This window comes from Prionailurus viverrinus, chromosome E3 (genome assembly GCF_022837055.1).
Source record: "Prionailurus viverrinus isolate Anna chromosome E3, UM_Priviv_1.0, whole genome shotgun sequence".
Lineage (NCBI taxonomy): Eukaryota > Metazoa > Chordata > Mammalia > Carnivora > Felidae > Prionailurus > Prionailurus viverrinus.
Genome location: NC_062576.1, coordinates 2,207,619 through 2,221,029, shown reverse-complemented (window position 1 = coordinate 2,221,029; position 13,411 = coordinate 2,207,619). Strand labels below are relative to the sequence as shown.

General features: G+C 62.8%; 1 protein-coding gene across 1 annotated transcript in view; it reads right to left on the bottom strand.

Annotated features, from left to right (window-relative positions):
* LOC125154652 (kinesin-like protein KIF19) overlaps positions 1-12,121 on the bottom strand; it is a 39,791-nt gene extending 27,670 nt beyond the window's left edge. The window contains exons 1-8 of the mRNA XM_047839180.1: positions 12,023-12,121; positions 8,689-8,799; positions 6,553-6,640; positions 5,568-5,701; positions 5,243-5,368; positions 4,095-4,289; positions 1,101-1,253; positions 391-513 (exon numbers count right to left, since the gene is read on the bottom strand). Coding sequence (XP_047695136.1) covers positions 391-513; positions 1,101-1,253; positions 4,095-4,289; positions 5,243-5,368; positions 5,568-5,701; positions 6,553-6,640; positions 8,689-8,799; positions 12,023-12,121 — 1,029 coding nt within the window. The remainder of the gene's footprint in view (positions 1-390; positions 514-1,100; positions 1,254-4,094; positions 4,290-5,242; positions 5,369-5,567; positions 5,702-6,552; positions 6,641-8,688; positions 8,800-12,022) is intronic.
* Between the last annotated feature and the right edge of the window lie 1,290 nt (positions 12,122-13,411).

Below are 13,411 nucleotides of genomic sequence, written 5' to 3'. Positions count from 1 at the left end.
CCTCTCTCGGTGCTCCGCTCGGGCTGCCCAGTCTGCACAACGGGATGACGGGCCTCCCTCCCGGGGAGAGGGCGTGAAGAGGTAAATAAATCCAGACATCAAGAGCTCAGAGGGTGCCTGGCGAAGAGCTAAGTCAACTCATGTCCTGAACCCACAGAACCCTGCGAATGGGGCCTCATTTAGGAAAAGGGTCTTTGCAGGTTAAGTAAAGGCTCTTGAGATGAGATCCTCCTGGGGAAGCCCCGTAAAGGTGGCGGCAGAGGCTGGAGTCAGGCGGCCACAAGCCCAGGGCCGCCAGGAGCCCTGGGGTGGAAGGGAGGCTCCAGAGGGAGCCCGGAGTGAGAATGTGGCCAGTGGGGGAGCAGATGTGGAACAGGGGGGGCGCCTCACCCTCGTCTTGATGTTCTTTGCCCTGTAGGCATACAGCAGGGTGGTCCGAGACTCCTCGAAGTGCGTGCTGGCCGGGCTGATGTGCGCGATCATCACGGTCCGGCTGTTCCCTCCCAGGGCGTCCTGCTCAGCAGAGGGTCTGAGTTGGGGGTGACGGGAAGAGGCCCTCCAGTGCCCGTCCCAGGCCCGCCTGGACCCTCCCTCTGAGGTTCCTGCTCCAAACCCTGAGGGAAGCAGGTGATGGCAGGACCAAGGGCTTGGTGCTCGGGGAGGGGACATGCGGAAGGGACACAATGAGACCTGCCCCAAGGCCACCCCATCGGACCTCTGTTCTGATGAGACCAGAGCGGAGAGGCCAAACCTGCAGGGATGTGTATTTATTGCTTTGCCAATTTGTTTACTCACCCTCTTGCTATGGAATAGAGAGGACAGCACCCAGCTCAGCACAGAGGGCAGTGTCTCAATGTCAGACTGCCCAGGATGGGACAGGCAGCCTCAGTAAGCTAGTGAGCTCTCTGTCTCTGGGAGTATGCAAGCCCCTGGTTGGCCCATACTCAGAGGGATGGCGTGGGACTCAGGCAGTGACTAGCGACGGGGTCTACAGCGTTCTCCTGCCTTCGGGGGTTCCTGGAGGGGTCCTCGGAGCCAGGTCTGGGCCTCCCTCCCGGCAGAGAAGCCCGGGATGATGCAGGTGGCTGCCGCAGCCGTACCTTCAGCAGGCGCGTGAGCTTGCTGTCCCGGAAGTTCACGTACTGCGCCCGGCTGCCGCCTTTCTCGCTGAGCGCGTTGATGCAGTTGCCCAGCGCCAGCAGGGAGCGGTTGATGTGGGCGCCTTCCTTCCTCCTCTTGCCGCGGTTTTGGGCCTGGGTGGGAGAGGACGAGGTCCACACGGTGCGCTGACCCCGTCCCATCCGGGCACCCCTGCTCCCCTGACAGCCTGGGGCCCGGCGGTGGGTGCCGGGACTCTGCGTGGAGCCCTAAGCGTCCAGGGAGGGGTGTGGCCAAGCCAACATGCCCTCCAGTGAGCAAACGAGATGAGAAACGGGTGACAGGGAGCTCTGTGCACGACAACCCCACTCTGACGAGAAACAGACGAGCGTGCGGGTTTACGTGGGCGCCCCCCATGCCGGAACCTCCCTGTCCTTCCCCTCCTGCAGGGGCACCCCTGACCTCACTCTCTGAAGCGCGGGGCCGTGGTGGCCGGCCTCGCACCCGATTTCTTTCATCACGTAACTTCCCTGGCAGCCGCCGTGCTCCTTTACGCGCTTAACATCTTCCTAGCCGCTCTCCGCTGGACCCCCCAGGCTCCACGGTGGCCCGGGACCCCGGCAGCACCTGGCCCACAGCAGGGGCTGCCTGCGTGAAGGTGCGGCTTGAGCACCTCCCAGAGCAAGCACCACGGGGACTCTCCCTTTCTTCCCCTTATCTCTATTTTCCACATTTTCTGCACTGTGTTTCTAGTACATGTGAAACCAGGGGGAAAGAACATCTCCTCCTTAAAGGCACGGGAAGCCAACTGACAGCACGGTCTGAGAATCTCTGACACTTCTCCCAGTCTGTCCCAGCTTCCTCATTTGCCAGAAGGGGCAATCTTCCAACTTCACAGGGATTAAAGTGAGGATTCAGTGCGGAATGTGTACAACAGGCCAGCTCGGACCTGTGCCCACAGAGGCAAGCAGTAAACGCTGGCTACTAATTTCATTAAGCGGGAGCTGGTGCAGGGTAGGACCAGAGCTGCTGGAGTGGCCAGAGCCAGGACAGCTGCCCACGTCATGTGTCTGTGTCATAGAGTGAGGGGGCTTTCTCAGAGACCTTGTGCCCGGGAATAGACTACTTTATGCGTGGTTTTCGGTGAAGAAATGACAGCTCGCGAGAGCTGAGCAGATTCTCAAAGCAGCCCGTGCAGGCCACTTGAATATACAACTGAAACAAAACCAGGCCCAGAGGGGGAAGCAGCTTCCCCGAAGGCACACAGCAAGTCAGAGGAGAGTGAGATCAAGGACCCAGACCCTGGACCCCCTCTGTGGAAACCCCTCCATCTTGTCCCCTGAGGACACAGCCAAGCCCAGCTAGAACAGGCCAGAGTCCCAGACCTTCATCACATGGGGCTCCACCTGCATGAACCTGTCTGCACCCACATCTGCCTGTGTGTCAGCCGTGTCCTTTGTTGTCTGTACTCTGATGCTTTCACACCTGGAGCCCTTGCTGACCCTAGAGGGACGGCCCCTGCCCCCCCCCCCCCCGGCCAGCCAGTTCCTGAGGGTCCTAAACCCCTCACCCAGGAGCACACTTCTCGGATGCAGACCAGCCAACCCAGAGCCCACACCCCGACCCTCTCCTCCGTGGGGCCCTCACACTCTGGGCCACTGTCCCCCAGTCCTAACCCCCAGGGACCAGACAGCCGGGACAGCCCCCCATGCCCTGGAGCCCACTGGAATCACCCAGACTGGCCGGGCCTCAGCCTGCTCGCCCCGCCTCGCCCGCTCCTTCGCGCAGAAACCACAGTAAGGCTCTCGCCCAAGCACCGCCTCCCTCTGCCTCCTGACTGGCCCTGGGGCGTCCCCTGTGGCCCGCATGGCATCCCGTGCCCCCTCCTCTGGGAACTGCCAGCGAAGACTATCTTTCCAACGGCAGTCGTCTCCTGGTGTCCTGGCCCTGCTGTGCCTCACAGTTTCTACGAACACACTACATTTTACGCCAGCCTGACCCTGGCAGCTGGCGAGGCCCTGCTCAGTTCGGCAGGGCAGGTGCAGGGCAGGTCAGTGAATGGATGAGTGAAATGACTCCGTGATGGAAAACCTCAAAGACACAGAGCACGTGATGCCAACCAGAAGCACGAATATCACAGCAGTGAAAGGCACTGATGCGGGCCCAACGCCCCCAGGCCCAAAGCCTGGATCCACACCACGCCGGGGTCCCAGCTCCACACGTGCCCCCCACCCTATACTGCGCTGGGGGAATTATGTGGACTGTGCACGCTAAGGGCCTGGTCTTTGGGGACGGGTAAACTGTCGTTTGTCAGTAACACCGCTGTTCTGACTCGGCCTCTGTCAAACACCTTCTCTGTGCCCGGCCCGGGGCTGGGTCCTGCCCTCAAGGAAGGCCAAGCCCACCGGGCAGCACGAGGTAAGCACAGCCCCATTCCCAGCGACAGGTGCCGCAAAGGACAGGGAAGCCAAGAGCCCAGGGGCAGGCAGGCGGGCCCTTGGAAGGAGTGTCAGGGCCTGTGGCCGTGTTGGGCAGGAGTGAACTGGGCACCGTCCTCCCAACAGCCACGTTCCCTCCATCTGACATGCCCTTCCTTGCACCCTCCCCCAAACTCCTGATGACCCCACACCACCACCCTGCCCTCCTCTGCAGCCTCTGTGCAGACTGTGAATCTCAAAGCGCAGGCCTACCCACGCCGTAATCCTCTGGTCACACATCTGCCTTCCCCCAGAGGCTCAGAGCTCCCTGAGGGTGGGTGGGTCAGGAGAGCCTGCCACTCGGGAACTGTGCAGTTGTAAGTTCTGGCTCCGTGGGCTTGGCTGCTCAGCACGTGCTGAGAAGCGGCTCACTCTGTAGCCATAGCCAGTGAGCTAGCGGGCCCCCTGCGGGGTCAGGAGCTGTTCTAGGTGCTGAAGATGCTGTTGGACAAGGAGGGGCCCCGCTCGCAGACCAGAGTGACTGGGGACGGTGTGACTGGGTGGGAGGGGGGACAGAACCTGCGACGCCCGCTCGGAGCCCGCCAGGTCCACCATGAAGAGCTTCCCGACGCGCACTCCCTCCGCCAAGTCCGAGCCGCGGCTCCGCTGGCGCACGGTGACCTGCAGCACCGCGTGGGAGCGAGACGACGTCTTGTTGGCGGCCGTGGGCTCCTGCGTGCGCTGCCGGTTGCCTTTGGTGAGAAGGTGCATGATCTGAGGACAAAGGGAGAGTTGGGGGCGTCGGGGGGCCTCCGAGAGGCCATGCGCTCCCTGCAGAACCACGAGGCAGGAAGGAGGCCTGTCCCCCAAGCCCTATTGGGCAGCTCTTTGCCGACAGAACCTCACCCAGAGGCAATTTCTGGTTTGCGGCAGGAACGGCAGGGTGCAGACACTTGTACCGCTCTCCCCTCCTCTACCCGTGGCAGGCATCACCAATGGATCGCCTGCCTGTGTCCCAGAACCTCTCACCGCAGAACCCCGCAGTCGTGTGGACTCCCTGGAGCTGGCAGGTTGGGCTGAAACCCACTGTGTGCAAGCCGCTGTGGTCATCAGGCCAGCGAGCCTCGCGGGGCACCTGCTACGTGCCGGGCGGTGCTGAGACCACAGAGCATGCGGTGGGGGAGGACACTGACACAGTGTCACCATGGGAGAACAGGCAGGAAGTCTCCTCTCCCCGACCTGAACCCACGAGGGGCACCGCTAAGGGCACACGGTTGGGCCTCGAGGCGTCCGTGAAGGACCTGGGGGCAACAGGGAGGCATGAGGCTCTCCGGCAAGCAGATGGCCCACCCTGAGGGCAGTGCGGAGTGTGGGCCAGCAGGGGGAGTGGGGGGCGGACAGATAAGACAGAGGGCTGCAGACATGTGGACAATATGCCCACTCAGGATGGCAAGTGGGTTTCAAGCATGCAGTTGACCCTGACAGGCTAGGCTGCCGTGTAGGGAAGGGCTCCCAGCCTGCATCTGGGTGCAGCGGGAAGAATGGGTGGTCCATCGGTGACATCTGCCCTGAGCGCCGGCCAGGGGAGGGGTGTGGGTGCAAGGACACCGTCCCCTCAGCTGAGAAATGACACGGAGCTGTGCGTCCAGCTCCGCCCCCTGAGCTGTGGCGAGCGCGGCCGCCCAGGCTGAGGCACGCCTCCCTCCGGGGGCCCCTGGGGCCCTCACCTCCTGTGCGTTAGAGGTAGAGACTTCCGTGAGGCCTGCGATCTGGATGCTGCCCCGAGAATCTTCCCTCAGGTCCAGAAACCCCGAGGACGGGTTCAGGAGGTCCCGAATCACTTCGTTGTAAATCTGGGAGGGGAGACAAAAGTTGGAAACTGAGAAGCTTTGGTGCAAAGAAAGCGGGAGGTTTAGTATCAGGTATCACGGGCCTCGCGGCTGCGGGGAAATCTCAGACGCCCCGAGGGCTGACAGTCCCCGTGAGGGGTATGGGGGGGGGGGAACACAGAGGCTTGCTGTGCACGGGGCACCGAGGTGGTGGGCAGCTCACCTCCAGGTAAGACATCGACACACCCCAGTCCGTGCTGCCGCGCATCTCGATGGCCCGGAACAGGTCACTGAGGGTCCGCAGGTAGACGCCGGGCTCCGCGTCCATGCCCAGCATGGTGTACGTCTTCCCTGCGCCTGCAGACGGCGGGGCGCCCGCCCAGGCAGGGAGTCCTGAGTGGGCTCCAACCCACCCAGGCGCGCACTCCCAGGAGACTGTTCACATCTCCACCCACACTGGACAGACTGTCCTGACCACGCTGACACATTCATCTTCCACCTCGGGAACCAGGGGAAAGACCCGGAGTCTGATGGCTCACGTGCAGGAGAAAGCGCGGACGCAGGGATAGCGGGATCGGAACAAGGACACAGACGGTGTGGGGGGTGGGCCCCAGAGGCGTCCTCTTCCCCCAGGCCCGAGCCGGTGCTGTTTCTACAGTGATGGGACCCGCGTGCAACTTGCTACAGAGTGCCTCTCTACAGGGGCGCCGCTCGCCTGCCCCCAACCTGCTCCCCAAACGCCAGAGCCTGGCACGGGGTGTGTGCTCCCTAAGGCCTGCTGAATGAAGAGGCGAAGCGAACAGGCCGCAACTCTGGGCAAGGCGCGTCTCAGGCCTCAGTCTCCCCACCTGCCCCGGCCCTCTGTGATTCTAGCTTCAGGATTCAGCAGGTAGCTCAGCTCTGCGGACCTCTGTCGAGCCCACCCAGTGGGTGCGGAGAAGACGTCTGTGGGTTCTGACAGGCAGCAAGGTGCGGGCTTTGGCTGAACCCCAGACTCACTCCTCCCAGCTGTGTGACCTTGAGGAGGTCATTTTAGCCGAGGCCCAGCTGTGTTGTGAGCAGAAAGGGGATGGCCTGACCTGCCTCTCGGGGCTGCTCCCAGGACAGAAGAGCCGGTGAGACCAGTGCGTGGCAGGTGTCTTGTACTATCAGGGAGAGTCCACTCCCCCCACCCCATGCCCTCCTCGGGGCGCTGCCCGGGGCCCTACCTGAGGGGCCATAGGCAAACACCGTTGCATTGTATCCAGAAACGATGCCTTCCACTAGGTGCTGGGTGGTGGCACGGTACACATCTTCCTGTGAACGGACAGACGGATGGACGGTGGAACGCACGGCCCAGCGAGTCAGGGCACGTGGCTGCTGGAGAGGACACACGTGTGATGTCTGCAACGTCCTGTTCCCTCTGCCCACGGCCAGGGACCCCCGGGAGGATGGCAGCGGCCCCTGTCCTGCTGTGCTGCCCCCAGGGTGAGGTGGGGCCGGGCTCCCAGCTTCCAGGGAGGATTACACGGGCGTGCACGTGACAGCTCCTGCCAGGAGCCTGACATCTGCTCGGTCCTAGACACCCGCGAGTCCTCTCCAGGACTTCTCAAGATCCGAGAGAAACCACACAGAATGCAGCGACTGGAAGGTGACAGCAGGATTTGTGTGTCTGTGAAGAGCGTCGGGACTCCTCTCTCTGGGGCAAAACCAGGACCGAGGGGCGAAAGTTTCAGGACTGTAGCATTTCACGTAAGGCAACAGTGGCTAGCAACAGGTGTGGTAGTGAGCTCCCTGTCCACAGGGGCATTCGAGAAAGGGATGTCATCCCTGGAGGTGTAGGTTTGGCTGCATTAGGCAGAAATGACAGTCCCACCTCCTCTGCCCTGCAGGGCACCCACTCTGGACCCTGCTGTTCATGTCACTGAATTGTCCCCATAGCCCTGGCTGGTCACACAGCTCAGAGGCTAGAGGCACCATCCAGTACTGCTTTCCTCAGCTCTGGACTTACACCGACAGGGCTGTGACCTGGCCCTGTGCGATCTCAGGCAGCCTCGTTTCCCCATCTGTAAAACAGGGATCAGGTTTCCATGTTTTAGAGGATTGTTGAGAAGCTCGCGAGACAACGCACGTCGAGCCCTCGAGGACAGCGCTCGACAGGCAGCAGCCGCTCAGCAGGACCCTCCTGTCGCCGACCCAGCTACCATCTCGGGAGTGAAGGAGGCGTGCCTGCTCAGACCGCGGCCGAGTCCCGAGGGAGGGGACATTCCCAGTGCCAACGGGCGGTGGTGGGCCTCGACGGGCCCTGTGGCGCACGCCCGTCCTGCCTGAGATGCTGTCCCCAGCCTCCCCACTGCTCCTCCCGCTGACGTGCCGGGTCTGGCACCCTCCCTGGAGCTGCAGTGGCCTGATCCGTGCCGAGCCCAGTTGATGCCCGTCCACCCAGAGCCAGGAAGGACGGGAGTGAGTGGTCGTGTCCGCCCCGGCTTCGGGGATGCTGGCGTGCCTCAATCAAGAGCCGGGAGACACAGAGGAGCCCGCGGTTCCCGGGCAGTTGGAGGTGAGGTGCGCAGTGCGAGGGGCCCCAGGGCTCCACTTCAGCTGGGAGGGGACGAGCAGCTGGGTGCAGGGCTGGCAGCACGGAGCCCGCGTCCCTCGCTGGCTTTGTCTTGGGGCCAAACAGCCCCAGACATCATCACCCTGGGGGGTGACATTCCCACCTCCGGACGCCTGGGTTCAAATCCTGCTCTGCTGGGCTCCCCTCTCTAGCGTGGGGCGACAAGACCCCTCTCACGGGCGAGGGTCGGGTGACGTGCTGGACAGCCTTCCGTCCTTGGCTACGGGTGCTGGTGAGTCTGGCCTGACGCTGGGCCCGAACCCCCTGCCCTGGCCTCACTGGGATCTCGTGGAGGCTCAGCATCTCCTGTGTGTGTGGGGAGGAGGGGCGCCCAAGCCCCGGCCTGAACCCCTTGCCCGTCTATCAGGTTCTAGCTCTCTGCAGCACGCCCTCACGGAGCACCAGTTCTCCCTGCTCACTCAGCCCACCTTCCCCCTGGGATTGGGGCCCCGGGGCAGGGAGTGTGCCCTAGGCACACGGGCGGCGGAGGGCACACCCTTTCCTTGCTTGGATGGACGAATGAGAAGATGTGTGAACCCCGGGCACCCGTGGAAGGGGAACTCCTGCTACCTGCCCCTGGGGTGGCCCCTGTGCCACCCTCCTACTCGTGAGGGAGACTCCTGTGAGAAGTCACGGATGGGACCACCTGCCCACCAAGTCCTCCAGGGGGTCTCCAGGGTCTGGAGAGGGCCCCCGCGGCCAGCCTGGCCCGAGGAGAGGACGCGGGTGGCCGTCGGCTGGGGGGTACCTGTGAGGCATGCTGGTCAAAAACGGTGTCGAAAATGAAAGTCTTCTCCCGTGACCGGTGTGCCCGCAGTGTGTCCTCAGGGTCCTCGTCGGGGTCCATGAGCACCGCCATCTAGGAGCAGCGAGGGGGCTGCTCAGAGTCCAGGCAGGCTCCAGGCGCCCTCAAGGACCCCAGGCCCGCCCACCCTCGATGACACGAGGGGGCTCCATACGGGGCCCAGAAGGGCTGCTCAGCCAGGAGGGGGTTCTGGGGCCTCCACCCCCAGGCGTCCTCCCCACTTCCTAGGCAAAGGGGTAGCCTCTACAGGCTACTGCACCCCCAAAGTCACAACTGGAAGCCCTCAGGCCTGCTGGGCTCTGCCCCCTGGCACCCCCAGCACCAGCACCCAATCGACGCCGAGTCCCCCACACAACGGCGGGTACCAGGGCTCAGTGAAGAACCCCCTGGGCTCTGCAGGGACACCCTTTGATGAACTGAGGCAAGAAAGCCCTTTGAAGAACTGAGGGATGGACGCAGGGGCTGCCGTGCGCCCCCAGGCCATCCTGAGTGCACGAGTGCGTCCACTCCCCACCCCCAGCTCTGCAGCCTGCTCCTGCCTCTCCTTGTGGGGTTAACCGTCCCCCCGCCCCCCAGTCTCCCGGAGGTGGGGGGAAAGCAAGGAGTCTGAGGGCCTCTGGGGACGGGGAGGTTCAAAGGAGCCTCTCCAGGGCCATTAGAGGCCATCAGCTCTGTTTACTCTGAGAGGAGCTCTGGGACTGGGGGAGGGAGGGGCGCCAGGAGAGAGCCACAGAGTCCTGGGGGCAAGGCTGGGCAGACTGAGAGCCTGGCCGCCAGGCCTCCTGGCCACCAGGTCGAGCCCCCTCTGGGTCCACAGCTTTGGGAACAGGTCTTGGGAGTCCGAGGGCTGCTCAGAGGTTCCTGGGGAGTCCGGCGGGGCAGGAGCGGCCCCTGAGGCCCGCCCTGGCTTCAGGCCAGCACGCTTTCCATGATGTAAGCTAACCGGGAGAGCCTCTCCAGAAAAGGACTCGGGCGGCCCCAGTCCACACAGTTCCCACCACAGGTGCTCGCTGTGAGCCAGGCCAGAATGTTGGAGGAACTGGCAGGTCCCTGCAGGGGCCCACAGCCCAGCGCCGGGTAGGCCTGGCGGTTAAACAGGTGCGCACCAGCGAGGGGCAATGCTCCCCCACCAACCTGGGCAGGGGGGCAGCTGAGTGGGCACAGGGTCTCCTGCTGGGTAGATGGCAATGTCTGGACACTGCCAGTGCCCTAAAGGCCGCTGACTTGCTCACATTAAAACGGTGAATTTTGGGGGCGCCTGGGTGGCTCAGTCGGTTGAGCGTCCGACCCAGTTTTGTCTCAGGTCACGATCTCACGGTGTGTGAGTTTGAGCCACGTGTTGGGGCTCTGCACCGACTGCAGAGCCTGCTTGGGATTCTCCTCCTCTCTCTCTGCCCCTCCCCTGTTCTACCTCTCTCTCTCAAAATAAATAAACAAAAAAAAAAATAAATAGCGAATTTTATGTTTTATGAACTCCGCTTTCATTTTTTAAAAAGCAAGTTATGTCTTGTACAGAGTAGGGCGAGGCGGCCTTGGGAGAGGCCCCAGGTGGGCTCTGGCACACCCTGGAGTGGAAGGATAGACCAGACAGGATGTGGGGGGAAGGCAGGGCGGGGGCCCGGGGGGGGCGGTTGTCAAAGCACCCTGTCACCCGCGGGCACACAGCCCCACTTCTGCTGCACAGACCAACGTGCTCACAATGTTCAGAAGGGTCTAGGCACCGTGAAAAGTGAAGTTCGAACTTCTCCTGACACACTCTCCCCACACCGAACCCTTCCCCATGATCCAGAAGTCCCCCTAAAGTCACCCAGTCCCCAAAGCCCAGGAAGTGGGAGAAGTTCTCCCCACGAGGAGTACGGCGTCCTGAACTAGGAATCGATGGGCGACCCCCCGTCCACGGAGCTGCCCTGGGCCAGGGTGGGCAGGGGCCACTGTGCAGGTGTGGGTCGGTCACCTCCCAGCTGTGTGGCCAGCAAACAAGAGGCTGCATTTTGACCTCCGTTATCAGGTAGGGCGGGAGTCACCCTGGACAGAGGAGGCACTCCCTGGGAGGAGGTCCGTCAGTCCCCAGATGGGCTGCCACCAAGGTTTGGGCACTAGCGACACTCTCCTGAGAGCTGTTACAGGTTCCAGAATACTCCCTCCCTCCCCTGTCCCGCGTTAATCAGTACCATCAGTACCATGCACGGGGCAGTCTCCAATCCACACCCCACCCCACCAGAGGTGCCTGGCTGGTCACCTGCCCCTGGGTGACTGAGGCCCAGCCCGCATCCCGACCCCCCAGTGCACTCGTGGTGTGAATTCAGCTGAGTCAACGCTGTTTCCCTATCAACACCACATACAGTCTTCAACCCTGGGCCAAAACCTTTCCTGCAAATCTCTGCTTCCCCCAATTTAACGACCCTCACCTCGATTTACTGCTTAGCGATCTACGGACTCAGCACTAATTCACCGCGGCCTCTGCCCAGAGCACCCAAAGTGTTTGTGCAGCCCACACGCTCTGTCCATTTCTTCTTCCCGTGGCGTCCTCCGGGGCTCCCCTCCGCCCTACCGCGTCAGCACCAGGCACCCCCATCTGGCAGGCTCCCCGCCCTGGGTCCTTCGCCTCTGAAGTGCTAACATACTCCCGGGCACTCCATTCAACCCTCGTTACAGCTGCCTTTCTAACAACAGATGGAAAAATCCAATTCATCTGACAGAATTTGTCTTGCCCCCCCCCCCCCCATTGGCATTTATTCTGGCATTTCTAAACCTCACTGAGAGCTCATCTTGTGAGCGGTTTCTGAGGAGTAGGGGTCCTGGCCCCACCGTACCACGGTCACCTGGGGCCCTTTTCCAGCAAAGGGCCTAGACCCTGACCTGGTCCTGCCAGACCGGCTCTGGCCCCCCCCCCCCCCCAGCCCTTGGCGATCACGCCTCTGCCAGGCCCTGCCCCCCTGGTCTGGGCAGCCACACCCACCCCTGCCACAGGGCCTGAGCCACCCCCTCCCCTCTGCCTGGATCACCCCCTCCCGGAGACCACCGACCTCTCCCACCTCCTGTAGCTGCTGCTCAAGGCCTTAGCCCTTCCGTGACCACCTTTGCTGTTTGATCCTCTGTGACACCGAACGCCCCTGAAGCTACACCTTCATCCCTTCACCGTTCGCCCCCACCCTGGACGGGAAAAGTCCTCGGGTCTCTCACGGGTCCGCCCCGGTGTCTGCAGCAGTGTCCGGTATTAATGTTTGCTAGGTGTCGCGACCCTATGGACACACGCCCTGTGCCCCCACAGCCTCACCTGATCTCCCACTTTGTGGGCGATGACGGTGGCCCCTTCCTCCAGTTCTGTGTCACTGAGCGGGCGGATCCGAAGCGCCACCTGAGGGCAGGACACCATGGCGGCTGCCTTCCGTGGGCCCCACCGAGGCTGCTCCCGATTCTCCAGGGACCCCCAGCCCAAACTCTTGCCTTGCCCCCCCCCACCCTTCACGAGGGGGTCTCCCTATAACCAGCCGATGGGTGTGTCACCCAGCAGACGGGTCTGGCCAGCCCTCGCAGGACCTGGAGCTCCTCGGGGAGGAGATCACAGGGCAGGGGGTGAAGAGGGACAGACAGGGGAGCAGAGGCAGGGCCCTGGACGGGGACCCGCAGCCACGACACCTGACCTGTGCCAAGTGGGCACCTGTACCAAGGGGCAGAGGGCCAGGAGGCAGCCTCGGGGACATGCGGCCGTAGGCCTGTCAGGAACACGAGGGGGGATGCTCACCACGAGTGGCTGATCCCTGGGCTCCATCTGTCTCAAGGCCGGGCTGCCCCGCGCTGGGGAAGGGCCAGTGGCTGTGGGGCCGGACGGCGTGACGTGCTCTGTGCTCTCCTGGCGACCTGTCTGCGCAGCAGGCCCCCCCCTCCAGCCTGCCCCACCTTGGTGACATCAGCAGGCCCCAGGAGCCCAGCCAGTCCTTAACTGTCGGCACACGTGGGACCGCACACGTGGCTCAGGAGGCCCCAAGGAGCTGCGTGGCCCAGACCCTGGTGGATGCAGGCCAGCTGCGTGCTGGGCACGCGCAGTCTACGCCCTCACCTGATGCCATGGCAACCCCAGGGTTCCTAGTTGCCTGCCTGAGCCACACAAAGCTTGGCCTTGGAGCATTTCCACCGAAAGGGGACAAACACCACTAGCTAACGCTCCACACAATCAATCTTAACTACGAACGCTTTTCCCCAGATGCCATTTCCAGATTCTGACTGAGATGTGGTTTTTAGCAGCCAGTCCCACTCTGCACCACACCCAGGGCCAGACTGACTTTCACCTTTGGGTGTCTGCACAGAACCTTACCCTGCAGCCTCCAGGTTAGTCGGTGCATGGTGACCCAATGCAGGGCCCCCTTGCCAAGTCGAGAACCAGAAGCGGGGAGAACGAGCTGTTCCCCCACCTGAGGACAGTCACAGAGAGGCCAGATCCACGAAGTTCAAATCTAAGAAACACAACTTTGAGACAGCTACAGCACTCAAAGGCCCACAGAGGGCAGCCCACAGCAGCAGCAGGGGTTGGGCCTGAAGTCGAATGAGTCCCTCGAGGTCACCAGGGCTGTCCTGGCCTGTCCAGCCCAGGGGCCATGACCAACCGCCAAGTGTGCCGGTGCGGCTGGCGAGGGCAGGGTCGTGTGGGGCCTGCTGTGTTCCCCTC